Below are 18,885 nucleotides of genomic sequence, written 5' to 3' on the forward strand. Positions count from 1 at the left end.
AATGCATTGGGTTGGAAGGGACCCTCAGAGGTCACCTGGTCCAGCCTCCCTGCCATCAGTTAGTCTCTACATCAGGTTGTGCAGGGCCCCATAAAGTTTGACCCTGATTATACCCAGGAATGGGGCCTCCCCCACATCCCTGGGCAACCTGTTCCACTATTTCACCACTCTCATTGTGAAAACTGCCTCCTTATGTCCAATCTAAATCAACCATTGCCCTGCATCCTGTCCTCCCTACAAGCCCTTCTGATCAGGCCCTCTAAGTCTCTTTCAGATATCGAAATGTAGCTGTAAGGTCTCCTTCGAGCCTTCTCACCTCCAGGCTGAACAGCCCCAACTTTCCCAGCCTATCTTCATACAAGAGGTGCTCCAGCCCTCTCATCATCTTTGTGGTCCTTCTCTGGACCTGCATCCAGATATCATGGTCTCTTTTTCCCTTTTGAATGTGAAGACAGGATGTACACCTGTGCTTTTGGGGTCTTTTTTCCCCTTCCTCCCCTTCTGTCCTCCAAAGTGAGATACACTGCTGCTGAAACACAAGCATTTAATCTGCTCGTTCAGTTCTGGAGGTACATAGAACTGCTTGAGAGAGTCCAGCACAGAGCCATAAAGACAATTTAAGGAATGGAGCATCTCTCTTAAGAGGAGAGACTGAGGAGCTGGGGCTCTTTAGCTTAGAGGAGACTGAGAGGTGACCTCGTCAATATTTACCTATGTGTGAAGGGTGAGTGCCAGCAGGCTGGACCCAGACTCTGCTCAGTGATGCCCAATGACAGGACAAGAGGCAGTAGGTGGAAGTTGAGGCATAGGAAGTGTCATGTAAACATGAGGAGGAAACTTTTCACTGTGAGGGTAAGAGAACACTGGAGCAAGCTGCCCAGGGGGGTTGTGGAGTCTCCCTCTCAAGAATTCAAGAGCCACCTGGATGCATTCCTGTGTGATCTGGTATAGATGATCCTGCTCTGGCAGGGGCATTGGACTGGATGATCTTTTGAGGTTCATTCCAGCCCCTGACATTCTATGATTATGCAGTCTATAATTCCTCTGTATGCATTTTTCATCTTATATAATTAGCTCTTTGGTTTCAAGAAACAGTTTTAGATATTCATATAGATCTCTTACGTGGGAGCATCTGTAGGATGGTATGTTTTCTGCAACTGAAGAATAAAAGGACTACTGGGATGGAACAAAAGGCAGCTTCTCAAGTTAATTGTAAGATTTTATTGGTGTTTCACTCCACTGCTCGAGGGTTTCTCTTGCGAATCAATCGTAGGCTGCCTAATTTATGTGTGAGCCCTGCTGGGAAGACATCTCAGATTGATTTGCTGACAGTGCATGGGGAAAGGTGACCCTAATTTGTGACTTCAGGCTCCAGCACAGCTCTGTTGGGAGAGGGACATGCTCAAAACATGCTAAAATGTAAGTGCACATTTGCCTGTTGACTTGAAAGGGTCTCTACAAGTATTCTGGACACTGGAATGGGCTGCCCGGGGAGGTGGTGGAGTCGCCGTCCCTGGGGCACTTCAAGGCAAGGTTGGACGTGGCACTTGGTGCCATGGTCTAGCCTTGAGCTCTGTGGTAAAGGGTTGGACTTGATGATCTGTGAGGTCTCTTCCAACCCTGATGATACTGTGATACTGTGATATTCAGTAAAACAATTAATTTAGGGGTATGCCCTGCCCTAGTGAGACTGCATCTGCAGTTCTTGGTCCAGTTCTGGGCTCCCCAGTTCAAGAGAGACAAGGAACTACTGGAGGGTCCCTAGACCCTTCTCTCCTCCAGGTTGAACAACTGTAATTCTCTCAGCCTGTTGTCACAGCAGAGGGGTTCCATCCCTCTGATCATTTTTTGTGTCCTCCTCTGGACCCTCTCCAACAGGACCATATTAGTATACTTTTTTTTTTCCCCCCATTAATCTCACCTCAGTTTTTTATGGCCTGATTTGCCTGACACCTGAATGGAAAACTCTTTAATGCCAAACTGATGTGAGCATCCCCAGGAAGCATGGCTATGGTGGGACTGGCTAGGCTGTGGGTTTGTGGTTGTGTCACCAGGCTTCAGGAGTCCCAGGCGTGCTCTGAGGAGGGCCACTTCCAACTCAGTAGGCACAACCACTTCTTACTGTGTGCCGTTCCGTGCTGTGGGGACCGTGTCAGTGGCCTGAGTGTGGGTTTCTTGCTGACTCAGCACCAGCATCCTGCCCATGCCACCCACCACCGCTCCTCTCATTAACTGTGAGTTCTCACCACAGATTTGCCCAGAGCTGTTCTCTTCAGAGTTGTAATTCATTATCTGGATGTAATGTCTTGTGTGCTGAGCTTCTGTCTCTAAGCTTTAAAGTGTCTTTTAGGACTTAACCTCTAGAGTTTCTGGTGGTTCGGAGCAGGGAAGGGATTGAAAGGACAAGTGGAGGTTAGCAGGGAGAGCCTAAGCAATTTATAAACCTCCTCTGCCAAAAATAAGATCAGGCCTTTTCCCCCACGCTGTCTTTGAATAGATGGCTCCTCTTTTTAGACTTCAGAAGCTGGAGATACTCACATGTTCATCAAAAGGCTGATAGAATGTTCTCCTGAGGTGGGGAATGAGGGCCAGAGGAGGGCTGGCTGCTGCTGATTCTGAGCTTCTCTCTCTATAAAGCAGCATGGCCAGCGCATGATAACCGTAACAGGATGTGAAACGGTCTGCGCCCTGCTGCAGAGAACAGGCCACCAGCGGTGAAAAGGGTGGGCCAGGCTCTTCAGTGGTGCCCAGTGACAGGACAAGGGGCAATGGGCCCAAACTGGGACGCAGGAAGTGCCAACTAAACGTGAAGAAAAACTTCTTTGCTGTCAAGGTGTTGGAGCCCTAGAGCAGGCTGCCTGGAGATGTTGTGGAGTCTTCTCTGGAGACATTCCAAACCCTCCTGGGCACTGATCCTGGACAGCCTGCTGTGGGTGACCCTGCTGTAGTAGAGTGGTTGGGCAGATGACCTTAATGTCACTTCCAACGATGGGATTCTGTGATATACAGCTTGACAGCCATAATTCATTTTGTTGGTTGAGAGCAAGGTTCTTTATTTCCACTCAAGCAGCCCAGCATTGCAGAAACCACTGCTCCAATCAAGCGTGGTAGCTAAAAGGAAATGGTCAAAGTGGTCAGAAGAAAAGGGAATAAGTTTGAGCTCAGCTGCACAGCAGAAGAAAAGAGCAGTACACTGAAAACAGGTTGTCCTTCCTTTAAAGAAGTCATACAACAGAGACTGACATTCAAGTGGTGTCTGACAGAGCTGCAGAAACACTGTGAGTTAAAGATTGTGTCAACTCCTCCAGCTCTTCATTGAGCTCAGAAAATATCCTGGAGCTCAAGAAATACTTTGAGAGCAGCTTTTGGGCCTTGCATTTGTTTGGGGATTGTGCCTCCATAGAGAGTCATCTGTCAGCAGCTGGGGTGTGATACTGAGTGTGGGCAGTGGATAGGATGAAGTTGTTGGGGTGGGGCTCTGGGACACGTACAGGTCGAGTGATGGTGGCATTAAGCTCTGGGTTTGCTGTTCTGGTTTCCACTTTCTGTCTCGCTCATCTGAAGCTGTTGTGCATTGGAATTTGGGCTCAGACTTGGCATTTCAGGTCACGGTTATTCCTGCAACAAGAAGCTCTATTCCCACAGCTGCAGTTTGTTCTCTGGGGGCAAGACTGGGTGTTGTAGTTAAGACATGAGGGGAAATGCCCTTCCCTGGGATCAAAAGGAGAAGAAACAACTTCTTGTGAATTTTCTGGTTTGGTGGAGTGGATGTTGTTCAGCTCCTCTACAGCTGTACCTCTGTGAGATGGCTGCAGGCGCTTGGGCTGAGGTGGCCCTTCATGGGCTGCATTTGTGAGCTCTGAAGGTAAGTGGAAGAATGCATGGAGGAGTGGTGCCTTAGCTGTCCTCAATGTGTCAGGCTCCTGCCCTGCCTAGGGACAAGTGGGGAACTGGCAACCAAAGCCATGGGCACCATTACCATGTGATAGCAGAGGTGCAAGGGTGGAAACTTGGAGTGTGACAAGGGAGAGACAAATTTGTGTTTGGGTGTAGCTGAATAGTTTCTCTCTCCTCAATCTGAGAACAGGATGGGGTAGAGTAATCTCTGGCTCTGTGTTTAGGATCTTGAAGGGGCCAGGAGATACTGAGTGAGCAGAGAGGGAGGAGGAGCTGAAACAACTAAATACTAGTACTGGAAGCTGTTTGAAAGATGTGATATGTCCTGTGGCATCAGGCTTTTTCCTGGCACCGTGTAACATGCCTCATGTATTTCAGCAGATCCTGTAGATTTTGTAGTGGGGTTCTGACCCTGTCTGAAAGGGATGCTGCTGCCCCAGGAGCTTGTTAGGAAATAGTGAATGTGATCATAGAATGGCTTTGCTTGAAAAGGGACCTATAAAGGTCATCCCTGCTGCAGTCAGCAGAGACGTCTGCAACTACAGCAGGTTGCTCTGAGTCCCAAACAACATGACCTGGATTATTTCCAGGCATGAGGCATGTAGCACTTCTGGGCAACCTGTACCAGTCTCTGATCCTCCTTAGCATAAATTCTTCCTTCTCACTAGTCTAAATATCCCTCTTTAAGTTTAAAACCATCACCCCTTGTCCTTTCACAGCAGGCCCTGTTAAAATTTTGTCCCAGCTTTCTGACTGGTCCCTTTAAGTTCTGAAATGCCACAAGAGGGTCTCCACAGAGCCTTCTGTTCTCCAGGCTGAACAACCCCAACTCTCTTTGCCTTACAGCAGAGGTGTTCCAGCCCTTGCATTGTTGCTGTGACCCTAAAACTGATTCTTTCAGAGCAGTTTTGAATTGGCAGAACGTCTCTCTGAAGCTTGCAGGTGTGTGGCCTTCCCAGGAGCCTGGATGTCATTCTTCTTTGTGTCTATTAATGGCTTGGCTTGCCTGGGAGGTATTGTCTTAATGGCCCTCGGCGCAATCTTGACTGATTAAGGAAACTGTGGTGAAGGCAGCATGTTGCAGAGTCTGGAGAACGAGTCATCAGCTGCACTGTGTGAGTTGCTGAAGTAGTTGGTCTCTGCAGGAGAACTTAGGGAAGGACTTCCCTGATCCTTCCCATGCCACAATGTGTAAAATGTGTGAATATATATATATATGATTAGATTTGACAATCTTAAAGATTTCTCCCAGCTGAAACAATTCTGTGAATCTCTAAGTCTTATTTATGAGCAGAGGACTGGAGTGTGCCTGCATAGTTAGGTTAGGAGGAGAGGCTGAGAGACCTGGGGCTGTTCAGCAAGTCTGGAGAAGAGCAGCTTGAGAGGGGAACTTCTTAACACTCAGGAAAAGATAAAAGGTGGGGTGCAAGAGGATGGGGCCTGTGCTAGTTTGAAGCTAGGCAGAATATTTTGGTGAGAAGAATTAGATTATAGGCTGTGAAAAGGAAACAATGGTGATGTCTACTGCACCCATAGGCTTGCTGAGAGGTGTAAGAACAAGAAGACAAACATAGATAACAGAGTCGCTCTCTATGTCACTCTGGGCTTTGGACTGAACTTCTCTCTCTAACCTACCATCTGTGTGACTAATCTGTCTGTTTCCTAACCCCCCTGGCTGACCTTCCAAACTACTTTGAGTGTAAGGCAAAGTCTTGGGTAAGGTAGAGGGGTGGAAGAGTGATTAAGAGCCCCTCCTGGGGACTCAGGTTTCTGGGAGGGCTGTTGTGTTTCTGTATTACTTTTTACCTTGCATATGTCTGTATATAGCTGTATATACTGTAAATATCTGCTTGTGTATTGTGCTAAGTTTTAAATATAAAGCTTCATTCAATTTTCAGAGCCACTGAGTCTAGTCTAGGTGATCTTCTAAAGTGGGGGGTTGGGTAACACCCAAACCATCACAGGGACAGACTCTTTTCAGTGGTGCCCAGCAACAGGACAAGAGGCGACAGACACAAACATGAACCCAGGAAATTCTGCTGAACATGAGGACAAAATTCTTCCCTGTGAGAGTGATGGAGCCCTGGAGCTGGCTGTCCAGAGCAGTGGTTGTGAAAGTGATGGAGCCCTGGAGCTGGCTGTCCAGAGCAGTGGTTGTGAAAGTGCTGGAGCCCTGGAGCTGGCTGTCCAGAGCAGTGGTTGTGAAAGTGCTGGAGCCTTGGAGCTGGCTATCCAGAGCAGTGGTTGTGAAAGTGCTGGAGCCCTGGAGCTGGCTATGCAGAGCAGTGGTGAAGTAACCATCTCTGGAGGGATTTCAAAGCCATGTAGATGTGACGCTGAGGAATGTGATTGAGTGGTGACCTGAAGATCTCTTCCGACCACAATGATTTTGAGAGCCCTACAGCATGGCATGGAAAAATCAATCTCTCTTTTGTTTTCTTGATTTCCAGAGCCGTGGGGCTGCAGATAAGCCATGAACATAATTCATGAGCAGGAAATGTGTGCTTTACCAAAATTAAGGCTGCAGTCAAAGTTTGTGACCTTCCTGGTTTCAGACCCATCCAAACCAATCCTCTTTAAATGCAATTTATCATGCAGCACATCTTCAAAACTGTTTTGAGTCTAATCCTGCTGATCAATAGCACCAAAGAACCCAAGGAAGTGGAAGAAAGCAGATCCCTGTTATCTTCAGTGCTGCTGCTTCCTGGTTCTGGTTGCATTTGTGGTTTCAGATTGATTGAAAAAATTCCTCCCCCTTTTTCATGTGGTGAATGTCACTTTGTCACGCTGGCTTGTCACCCTCGCAGTCAACACTGTCATCGACTCCTCCTCAGAGCAGACTAGCTAATGCGGTGCTTAATCTGCTGGTGACAACCAGTGATTTGTATTCACTGGAGGTCCCAGCATCACTAATTGAAATGAATTTGAACTCATGTTGGCCATGGTAGGCTGGGCTTGAGACTTGCTCATGATACTGAGAAAGACAAATAGGACCAGTCATGCCAGGCCAGTAGAATTAAAAATGACTGTTACAAAAGAGGTAATTTTCCTCTGTGTTAAGGTTATCTTTAAACATAACTTGTTTTCAAGAGATAACATGTAAATCCTTGTTAAGCTGTATGTAGCTCCCTGCCTGTGTGTGTCATGCAGATTGCAGTGTGCTCACCTGAGAAACCAGCCTCTGGCACATCAGAAATGGTTGTTTCTTAATGCTCCTGTAGTTTTTTGTCACAGGCATACTCACTGCTTCAAATGCTGACCTCCTCTTGCGTGAAGGAGAGGAAAGCTGTGGAGCTAGATGGTGGGGAAGCTCATGAAGTAAACAGTGGTAATCGTAGAGACCTGCCCCTGGGGAGGAATAACCCCCTGCAGCAGTGCAGGTGAGGGGCTGACCTGCTGGAAAGCTGCTCCACAGAGAAAGGCCTGGGAGCACTGGTAGACAAGTTCATCAGGAACCAGCAATGTGGCCTTGTGGCCAAGAAGGTCAGTGCCTCTGGGATGGACAGCACATCAAGGAAGGTTCTCTTCCTCCCCTACTCTGCTGTAGTGAGGCCACATCTGGAGTACCGTGTCCAGTTTTGGGCTCTACTAGGCAAGAGAGACCAGAAACTATTGGAGAGAGTCCACCTGAGGCTATGTTATGCTTTAGAGGGGTCCAAATCCAATCCACAACAGGCTGCAAAGATGTTGAGAGGACTGGAGCATCTCTGTGAGGAAGAAAGGCTGAGAGACTTGGGGCTATTTGGCCTGGAGAAGAGCAGACTTAGAGGGAATCTTTTTAATGCTCAGGCAGAAATTAAGGTTGTGGGGCAAGGAGATGGGGCCAGACTCTTGTCAGTGGTTCCCAGTGACAGGACAAGGGGGAATGGGCATGAATTGAAACTCAGGATGTTCATCTGGATGGGAGGAAAAGCTTCTTTGGTATGAGAGTGCTGGAGCCCTAGAGCAGTCTGTCCAGCGAGGTTGTGGAGTCTCCTTCTATGGAGAGTTTCCAAACCCACCTGGACATTGTGATCCTGAGCAACCTTCTGTGGGTTACCCTGCTTTAGCTGGGACATTTGAATAGCTGATCTCTAAAGGTGTCTTCCCACCCCCTCTGTGCTGGGATTCTCTAAAAATGAAAGCAAATGTAATAATTTGTCTCCCTGAATTGGAAATGAAGTGACTAAGCAAGTAAGACAGTCTATCATGTTTGATTAATTTAAATGAGAATTAACTTTTGGCAGTTAATTGGTGCTTTGCCTCAGTCAGTTTGTTAGGTGTAAATCATTAATTTGCATTTTTTTAAATCTAATTATTTCTGACTCCTTTAAATGATCTTTCTTACAAGTATTGGTATAGAGTATGTGAGGATATGTTGTTGTCATATGGAATTTTATCAGCAGTTGCATTCAAAATCATGTCTAATTTAATATTAGGCTTTTACCCTTAGAGTCATAGAATCAAACAGGTTGAAAGAGACCTCCAAGATCATCCAGTCCAACCTAGCACCTAGCCCTAGCCAGTCAACTAGACCATGGCACTAAATGCCTCATCCAGGCTGTTCTTGAACACCTCCAGGGATGGTGACTCCACCACCTCCCTGGGCAGCCCATTCCAATGCCAATCACTCTCTCTGGGATGAACTTCCTCCTGACATCCAGCCTATACTTCCCCCAGCACAACTTGAGGCTGTGTCCCCTTGTTCTGTTTCTGATTGCCTGGCAGAAGAGACCAACCCCCTCCTGCCTACAACCTCCCTTCTTGCTTTACCTGAAGAGGTTAGGATTGGCCAGGACCTTAAGCAACCTGAAAAGTGTCTTTTGCTCATGGCAGAGAGGGTTGGAACTAGATGTTCTTTAAGGTCCCTTGCAAATCAAACTGTTCTATGATCCCATGATTTCAGGTCAGAAACAAATTTTGTCTTTCTATGAGTCACTGTCCCTGGAAGTGTTCTAGAAGAGCCTGGATGAGGCATTTAGTGCCATGGTCTAGATGACTGGATAGAGCTGAGTGATGGGTTGGACTGGATGCTCTTGGAGGTCTCTTCCAACCTGGTTGATTCTGTGATTCTATGAACAAAATCCCAACAATGAGTAGCCTCCTATGGGGAAAAAAAACCCAACAAAACCCAAAACATTTTTATGATGAAATATGCAAGAAAAGAAAAAATATAACCTGATATATATATATATATATATGTATATTTATATTTCTTCTTTTCTAATGCACTTGAATTTTAAAGCAGGTTAAAATATGGAACTTTTACCAAGGTATTTTTGATTTGAGGCTTAACTTATAACTCCAAGTAACAAATTGTTACTGAATGATTGTCCTAAACAAGAGGAACATGAAAAACAATTTTCAGCAGATGCCCCATGGAGTGATGAGGTGCTGGGTGGGATGCATTCACTCGTGAAGCTGAGCACTGGATTCTAAGATCCTGCTGCTCCGCAGGCTTTGAGTGCCTGATGTGGGTATGGTGGTGGAGAGCCTGCCTTTTCCATTGGATGGGTTCCCTGGGACTTGGTGCTACCCTCTGCCAGTTGTCTCAAGGAGACTTGTCTTGAGTTAGGGAAGTGATCTCCTGTACTCAGTACTGGTGAGGCTGCAGCTTGAGTACTGGGTTTGGTTTTGGGTCACTCACCACAAGAAGGACAGGGAGATGCAGGAGCATGTGAAGCTGGTGCAGGGTCTAGGAGGAGCAGCTGAGGAACCTGGGGTTGTTCAGTGTGGAGAGAATGAGGCTAAGGGGAGACCATCTCACTCTCTACAGCTCCCTTAATGGAGGTTGGAGCCTGGTGGGGTTGGTCACTTCTCCCAAGAAACCAAGGATAGGATGAGAGGAAACAGCCTCAAGTTACACCAGAGAAGGTTTAAGTTGGACATGAGGATCAATTTGTTCCCCAAAACAGTTGTCAAGCCCTGGAAGGGACAGGCCAGGGCAGTGGTGAAGTCCCTGTCCTTTGAGATATTTCAGAGCCATGTAGATATGGTGCTGATGTTTAGTGGTGACCTGGCAATGCTGAGTTAACAGTTGGACTTGATGAACTTAAAGATATTTTCTCAACACAGTGATTCTGTCATTCCATCTTCATGCAAGTTCCTACTTCCCCTTGTTCCTTTGAAGTGGAAAGGAACACTTTTTTTCCCAGTTATTTAGTAAAAGCATAATTCAAACGAATAATTTTGGTTGAAATACTTCAGTAATGCTCTCTTCGCTGCCTGATGACAGAATGCTGCAATAAAGCCCTAATAAAAAATGAAGTCACTCAAGAATCATTCTAGTTACAGTTTAACTCAGCACTGCCCAGTCTGCTAAGGTTGCATTAGCAGAGACATGGTTGGAATGCCAGAGCTTCCGGAAACAGAAAGTAGCTGCAGTCAGCCCAACTGACAATGAGAGCTGTTCCTGGTGCCCAAGTTTCCTAGCCAGATGGAGACATCAATGTGCTGGTTCACCTGCCCCAAGTAGGACAAGCGCTGCCACCAGGTGGAGAAACCAGACTCTGGGCTTTAAGAGTATTCAAAAGGACCAACTAGATAAAGACCCCCTGTTCCCTCAGCTACTTCTCACAAGACCTGTCCTAAAGAACCTTCACCAGCATCGTTGCCTTTCTCTGGACATGTGCCAGCACCTTAATGCCCTTCTTGGAGTAAGGGGCACAGAATTGAACCCAGTATTCAAGGTATGACCTCAGTAGTGCCAAGTACAAGGGGACAATTGTTTCCCTGGGCTTGCTGGCCACACTTATTTGCTGTAAGTCTTAAGCACAAGCACAAATGCAAAGTGCTTCAGACAAAAATGACACCCCAGAATTTGCATAACCTTCATAGATCTTTTTATTTCTGATAAACTGTGGGGCAGTTCCTGATCATCCAGCTAACACTTCATCACTTTTAGGAGAACAGATACAAGATGTCTGGCATGGTATTAGTGTCTGTGAAACCCTCACCACAGTAATTTTGTGAGAACCCTTGGTGTTCCTTACACTTTCCAGGCTCTCAAAACCCTCCAGCAACTTCACTTATGTTGTTTTGTGTGAAGAGCTGGATGTGTTTTGATGGTGAGCTGATGAGCTTGGCACTGCTCTGTAAAATCCTTCAGCAAAGCAGCTCACTGTAGCTGTCAACCCAAAGGTCTAGTGGGTTTAAGCAACCTTGGCCAAGGGTGTAAAGATTTCAAGTTGAAGTGCAACATTCAGCATCTTGTTCCTGGCAGTGCCAGCCCTTTCCCTATTGATTCCTCTTTGTTTTTTTTGGTTCTAGTCCAGATTTCCAAATCCTCTTCCTTTCTTTGCCTTCCCTTCAGTTTATGTAAACTGCTGCAGCGTGTCCTGACCTTCCAGCTTTATAAACCTACCATAGGACTATTGCATTATAATCTGAAAGAGTTAAGTTTGGGGAGGTTTATATATCTAATGCTGAAAACAATGCACCCTTACTGAAGTTTTACAACAGAGACTGCTTCCAGAATTAGCACCAAATTCCACTGGGAGTGTTTTTTTGGCTGAACAGAAAATTTCACAATGACTTGCAGGTTTTTAGGGCAGGTGATTGTCTTTATTTATTCAGATGCAGCCTGGTTTCTTTTTCTACAACATCAAAATATTAACTTCTTCCTCAACTCCTAAACAGTTTTTTTTCTCTATCCAATTTTGTTTTAAATTCTCCCCAAGGTATCCAGGTGTAAAACTTCATATAATTTACAGCACTCTGGTCCTTTTCTATGGTGACTGCCACACAACTCTGTAAATGGGTTTGACTTTGTTTGCTGAGACCTTGCCTAAGCAATTTCTCTTAGCTGGAGTGTTTCAGAATAAGAAGGTGGAACTCCTGGCTTGGTCGCAGTTGTTGGACTGTGTCTGCAAGTCATAGTTACACCGATGGGTTTGCACTAAGCTGTTGTGCATCATTAGCTGGTTTGTCCGAAGGGCAAGTGTAGAGAAGCTGGAAATAAGTCCCTGCACCAGCACAAGTGAGAGGTTGACTTGCTGGAGAAAGACCTGGGAGTGTTGATGAGCAAAAAACTTATAATGGCATATTGCTAGATCACAGTGGCCAGGAATGCAAATGATTTCCTGGGGGGCATTGAAGAAGAGTGTGACCCTCAGGTCAAGGAAGGTTCTTTTCTTCTTCCTTCTCTGTCCTACTGAGGCCACATCTGGAGTACTCTGTCTATCTCTAGGCACCCTCAGTTCAGGAGAGGCAAGTAACTACTGTTGAGAGTCCAGTGAAGGCTATGAAGATGCCAAGAAGACTAGAGTATCAGTCTGAGGAGGAAAGGCTGAGAGACCTGAGGCTTGTTTAGTCTGGAGAAGAATAGCCTGAGAGGGGATCTTCTTCATGCTCATCAACATCTAAAGGGTAGGAATCAAGAGGATGGAGACAGACTCTTTTCAGTGGTGCCTAGTGACCTGACAAGGGGCAAGGGACACAAAATGGAACCCAGGAGGTTCCACCTAAACAGGAGGGAAAAATTCTTTCCTGTGAGGGTGCTGAAGCCCTGGAGCAGGCTGCCCAGGGAGGTTGTGGAGTCTCCTTCTCTAGAAAGATTCCAGACTTTCCTGGGCATTGTGATCCTGGGCAACCTGCTGTGGGTGACTTTGCTTTAGCAGTGTAGTTGGACTTAGATCAATCTCAAGAGGTCACTTCCAACCTCCACCATGCTGGGATTCTGTAAGAATGAGTGGTTCAAGGTTAGCCTGGCTGCTGGCTGAATCTGTCAGTGTAAAACATCTAACCTGCTTGAATTATAAGCAGTAGAAGAAGGAATTGAATGAGTAAATCTGTCAGTAGGAGGTTGGGCTGAAAAAAAAAGAAAAGAAAACTATTTAAGAAAATAAAGCTTGATGTTAATCATACTTTTTATTATTCTTTCTTCATTATGTTAGAGAAATAAATGGCCTAAATCCATTGAGGTTCTACACTGCAAGTAGGAGCAAGGATAAAGAAAGGCCATTAAATATCAGCTCTTATCTAAGAAAAGTTTTATACTTTTATTTTTTTTCCCCCTCTACAAACATATTTTGTCCTTTTATTTTTTCATGTTTCACTTTTTTTCCTTTTACATTCTCATAACTCTACCAAATGTTTGATACAGGATCATATGGATAATCGATGGCAAACATCCTATGGTATCTTCTGGAAGGTGTTACCTGGTTAAACTGAGCCTGCTTTCAGTAGGTAAAAGGATTACAGAGCCCTGAAAAAGAAAGCAAGCAATGAATGGTAATACCAGGTGAGGTTATGTGAAGACCAGGGGAGGTTTAGATTGGATTTTAGAAGAAATTTCTTCACTGAAAAGGTTCTCACATACTGGGACAGGCTCCCCAGGGAGATGGTTGAATCCCTGTCCCTGAAGGTGTTTTCACAGAGGCAGAGATGTGGTGCTGAGGGACATGGTTTAGCTTCAGCATTGGTAAGAGTTAGAGAGTGGTTGGACTTGATCTTAAAGGTCTTTTCCAGGCAAACTAATTCTCTGATTCTTTTAAGGGTCTTTATGCTCCCCAGTGCAGGGCCCATGCTAATAGCCTCCACGCCTAGCTTGGCAGGAACCTGGCTGCTGCTACCATCTTTCAAAATCATCAGAAAATGAATGTTTAGTTCTATCTCTTTCTTGTAAAGAATACCAGGTGTGTACCAGGTCCCACTTTAGCCACAGGTATACTAAAGAAACTGGGAACAAGGTGAATAACACATGTGAGAGTGATGAAAAGATGATGTGAAAGTTGCTACAGAAGTTATATTTATACATTTGAGCTCATCTTGGGATTATTTCTAATGAAATACTCAATTTTACACTGCAGAGAAGGGTTTAAAAATGTTTATTTCAACAACTGCCTAGTTCCTGGGTATGGTTTTTTTTTCCCCTCCCTTATCTGTTGTGAGGCACTACTAGAAAATATCCAGTATGATATCAAATTGTTGTACTGGGAGACTGGGGAGCTTTGTTGTGTGGCGGTAAAGTGGCTGTAATTTTAGGTGTGGATGCAGAGCCACCATCTGGATGTGTTCTGTCATGAGGGAACTAGAGAAAGCAGTGTTTGTGTCTTATGCCAAAGGAAATATTTTTAAATCAAGTGAGATGGGCTAATGGCTGAACTGGCAGCCCCTTCTAATTAATATGTTTGTTAGGGACAGGAAAAATGGAAAGCAAATGAATAACATTTTTTCCCCCATATAAATCTCAATTAGAGGGATTAGAGTTTATCTAGACCAGCTCATTTATTTACAACTATTCATTTCCCTGATTTTCTCTATGGTCCTCAAGGCAGCAGCACATTCTCAGCCCACTTTTTCTCTAACCTTTTATCCATTGGAAATTATTTTTGGTACCTGAAATTTGTGTTTGGAATGCTTTGGTGAAATGCTTTGTTGCTCAGGGACTCATAGCTGTGGAATGTGTTCTCCAATGAAATGTATCTCTGTGCCATAGTAAGTTGAGGGAAGGGATTCTCCTGCCTTTCCCTGCTCTGCTGAGACCCCATACTGCATCCAACTCTGGAGTCCTCAGCTCAGGAGAGACATGAAAATGTTGGAGTGAAGCCACAGGAGGCCACAGTAATGATGGGAGAGCTGGAAGGCTTCCGCTGTGGGGACAGGCTGAGAGAGTTAGAGTTGTTCAGCCTGGAAAAAGGTCTAGGGAGAGCTTCTGGTAGCCTTCAGGTACTTAGAGGGGCCAGTGAAAAAGCTGGGGACAGACTTGTAAGCAGTGCCTGTTGTGAACAGAACATGGGATGATGGGTTAAAATTAAGAGATAGAGATTCAGATGAGAGAGAAGAAAGTTATTTCATACACTGAGAGTGGTGAAACCCTGACCCAGGTTTTCCACCGAAGTGGTAGATGCCCCATCCCTGGAACCATTTCAGGTCAGGTTGGACAGGGCTCTGAGCAATCCACTCTAGTTGCAGATGTCTTTGCTGACTGCAGGAAGGCTGGACTGGGTGATCTCTAAAGGTTGCTTCCAACCCAAACCATTCCATACATTTTGTGTGTGTTTGTAGGAAGTCAAGGTGGAGTAAGGACATTCTGGGCAGTGCTTGTTTACAGGTACTTGAAAATTTATGACTGTAACTGCTCTGCTTGATGCTAAAAGGTTTTCCTCTTTGCTTAGATGTCCAAGCATTTGTGATGCCAAAATAGTGTGTTGAAGTTACATGGTGCAGAAGAGTTTGTCTTGTAGAGGAAAATCACTTGGACTGGACCCTTAGGACAGGATCTGGCCACACTGTAATTTTGGACTGCCCTACCTGCAGCCCACACTGTTACTACTCATGATCTGTGTATTAAAATACATGCAAAACCAGCAGGAACCACTGCAAATTAGCTGATTTTTGCTTTTATTCTCAATATTCCACCCACTCGTACTAAGGAGTTTTCTTCTCATCCTTGGAAATAGCTTCCAGACTTCTTTCCTCGGTTTTCTCAGGTGCTGTGTTTTACTGTTGTAGTTTTTTTTGGCTTGAGTTTTGTTGGTTTTGAATGATGATTGAGCCTCATCTTCCTGTTTTTGGACTTGAAACCTTTTCAGTGAATCCTTAAAGCACACAACTGCTGTTTTCCTTCTGCACTGGAACTGAAAGTTAAGTGATAAAGCAATGAGAAAGTACAAAGCAAGCTTAAAAACTTGTTTCATCCAAAATAAACTTTTTCTTTTCCTCCTTTAGTTTTGTTCTGATGTGAGGAAAAAACATTACAGTAATTTGACCTGAATATTTATCTTCTGCTTTTGCTTTCTTTTAGGTCCAGAATGGAACATTCCTATTCACTCCTGCTGCTCAGTGTTAATTTTCTCTTTGCACAAGCTTTACCACCCAATGGAACTGAATTGCCCAAACCAACAACAACAACAAGTAAGGACTTCACTTAATTTGTGAGGGTGGGAGTGGGTGGTGAAGTCTACCTGATAACATTGTCATAGATATTTTTTTACAGGACTTTGATCTCTGGAATTGATCTTCAGTACTTTTTGTTTCTCATGTATGGAAAATGCATAGCTTTGTGAGAGGTGGAGAAGCACAGTGTGGGCTGCAAGCTGTCCACTCCCCAGGAGCTGTCACTGTGGGTCTCCAGTGTGGTGGGACCTCAACACAGACAATGTGAAGTAAAGAAATTGTTGGTTAGTTGGGATGAACACATTTAAACATTACAAGGAACTATGTTCTCTAGAAACTATGTTCTCTAGATGTGTTCTGTGTTTTCTAGTGATAGGAGCTAAGGCAAGCGTTGAGATAATAGTCACAGAATAGTAGTGCAAACTCTACTAGTCAGGAGGGACCTCTGGAGATCATCTATTCTGACACACCTGCAAAAGCAGGATCAAAGAATGTTACAGGTTGGAAGGAACCTTCAGAGGTCATTGAGTCTAACCCCCTGCCAGAGCAGGACCATAATCTGGTGCAGGGTACACAGGAATGCATCCAGCTAGGGCTTGAAAGTCTCTTGAGAAGGAGACTCCACAACCCCTCTGGGGAGCCTGTTCCAATGATCTGTGACCCTTAAAGTAAAGAAGTTCTTTCTCATGTTGAGATGGACCTTCCTGTGCTGCAGTTTATATCCATTACCCCTTGTCCTATTACAGGATACAACTGAGAACAAATTGTCCCCTCCCTCTTGACACCCATCCCTCAGATATTTATAAACATTGATTAGATCTCCTCTAAGTCTTCTCTTCACCAGACCAAAAAGCCCCAGGTACCTCAGTCTCTCCTCATGGGGCACATGCTCCAGCCCCTTAATCATTTCTGTAGCACTCTGCTGGACTCTTTTGAGTAGATCTCTGACCCTCCTGAACTGGGGACCCCAAAACTGAATGTAATATTCCAGATGAGGTGTCACCAGGGCAGAGTAGAGGGAGAGGAGAACCAACCTCAATCTGCTGGACACACTCTTCTTAATGCACCCCAGGATTCCACTGGCCTTCTTGGCCACAAGGGCACACTGCTGTCCCATGGGTAGCTTGTTGTCTACCAGGACTCCCAGGTCTTTCTCCACAGGGCTGCTTTCCAGCAGATCACTTCCCAACCTGTACTGGTGCAATTTATTATTCCTTCCCAGATGCAGGACTCTGCACTTGTCCATGTTGAACCTCATTAGGCTCCTCTTTGTCCAGCTCTACAGTTTGTCCGAGGGTCACCACCCACTGCAGGGTTCCCAGGATTACAATGTCTAGGCAGTTTCAGAATCTCTCCAGAGGAGAGGACTCCAAACATGCTGTTTTCCTGCATAAAATTAAATCAGATGAAAAACAGGAGAGCATGTTTCCAAGAGCTGAGAGCAGTCTTCCACATCTTGGTCCACCAAAGCATCTTCTATTCATCCTCATTTCCAATTCTGTAATGTCTTCCTCTTGCCCCTGACCTTCTTACAACTTACACCCTAAGACATGACAGTACTGGAGAGGGCCAGGTTCAACTCAAGTAAGAGTTTGTTGGTATTTTGACTTAAGATATTGATTCTGCTGTTACCTTCTGTGGTGGGATGATATGTTTTACATGTTGTCCTTATCTTTCATAATCCTAGGTAGCTGTCTTTAAAGTCCCTGTGCCTGTGAGTGCTGCTCACCAGGAGGTGGTTCACTGTTTAGCGGTGGCAGTGTGTGACCCTGTATGGATGTCACAGGGTCATTTCCAAAGTGATAGCTGCTTCCTGGACCTGGTTATCAGGAAATAAAGCTGCTGATGTTCCCTGTAAACAGTGTGGTGCAATCATATTAGGTGTTTGGGTGACTGTTGACACTCAGTCTTTATGGGAGGGAGTTTTTTGTGGCTTGGTTGCTTTGTTTCTGTGAACTTTACACCGGTCTACTTGGATTTTTCTGGTCCTTTGGTACAGTAATTTAGGTGTTAGGTATTTGCTTCTGCCAAAATCTGGGGCTGGAGAACAGTGGATGGTGCAGATGAGCATTGCCTTTGCCTGGGCCTTTAAACACCTTCTCTTCTCCTCTCTGCTCTTCCACGGGGAAATAGAGGGCTAGGGGAAGCAAGGAACTCTAGTAGTTATGGTAGTCATAGAATGGTTTCTGTTGGAAAGGACCTCTAAAGGTCATCTGATCATCTCTCTTCAGCCATCAGGGACATCTGCAACTAAAGCAGGTTGCTTAGAGCCTCAAACAACCTGACCTGGAATAGTTCTAGGGATGGGGCATCTATCTGGGCAGCCTGGACCAGTGTCTCACCACCCTCGCAGTAAAGCAATTCTTCTTTCTCTCCAGACTGTCTCCTCTTTCGTTTCAGACCATCACTTCTTGTCCTGACATAATAGGCCCTGCTAAAAATTCTGTCCTTATCTTTCTGATGGGCCAGTCTAAGTACAGACAGGGCACCATAAGGTTTTTCTTGGAGCCTTCTCTTCTCCAGGCTGAACAACCCCAACCCTTAGTGTTGTTTAGCACAGAGCTTTCAATATAAATAAGTTGCTGATAGAATTAAAATCGAGCTAAGTATAAAGTTGCTGCTAAGTGGCTCTGCTGAAATATTGTCAAATAGCTGTCAAGGCCCTGCTGCTTGTCTGGCATCTAGAGCAGCAGAAAACAAGTTAGTAGTATTGATCATGATGTGTAAGAACATGGAAATTGGTAAAGGGAAGTACTTGTTGGTTGTATCAGTTCCCAGAATCATAGAACAGAAGGCATTGGGAGGGTCCTCCAGAGATCATCGAATCAACCAGGTTGGAAGAGACCTCCAAGATCATCCAGTCCAACCTAGCACCCTGCCCTATCCAATCAACTAGACCATGGCACTAAGTGCCTCATCCAGTCTTTTCTTGAAGACCCCCAGGGACGTCCAACCCACCTGCCACAGCAGGATTACCTAAGGCAGGCTGCACAGGAAAGCATCCTGTTGGGTCTTGAAAATCTCCGGAGAAGGAGGCTCCACAACCTCTCCGGGCAGCCTCTTGCAGTGCTCTGTCACCCTCACAGCAAAGAGCATTTTCCTCACGTTGATGTGGAACCACCTGTGTTCCAGTTTATCCCTGTTATTCCTTGTCCTGTCACTTGGCACCAC

General features: G+C 45.4%; 1 protein-coding gene across 6 annotated transcripts in view; it reads left to right on the forward strand.

The window, feature by feature from the left end:
- The window catches only part of PTPRE (protein tyrosine phosphatase receptor type E), a 145,167-nt gene that overhangs the window by 78,038 nt on the left and 48,244 nt on the right, over positions 1-18,885 (forward strand). For 5 of the 6 annotated variants that reach the window (XM_064145316.1, XM_064145318.1, XM_064145315.1 and 2 more), the window contains exon 2: positions 15,623-15,732. In XM_064145316.1, the coding sequence (XP_064001386.1) occupies positions 15,623-15,732 (110 nt within the window). Of the gene's footprint in view, positions 1-12,979; positions 13,118-15,622; positions 15,733-18,885 lie in introns of those variants that run through there. The other variant, XM_064145317.1, reaches the window with a different exon arrangement.

Source organism: Pogoniulus pusillus, chromosome 6, assembly GCF_015220805.1.
Source record: "Pogoniulus pusillus isolate bPogPus1 chromosome 6, bPogPus1.pri, whole genome shotgun sequence".
NCBI lineage: Eukaryota > Metazoa > Chordata > Aves > Piciformes > Lybiidae > Pogoniulus > Pogoniulus pusillus.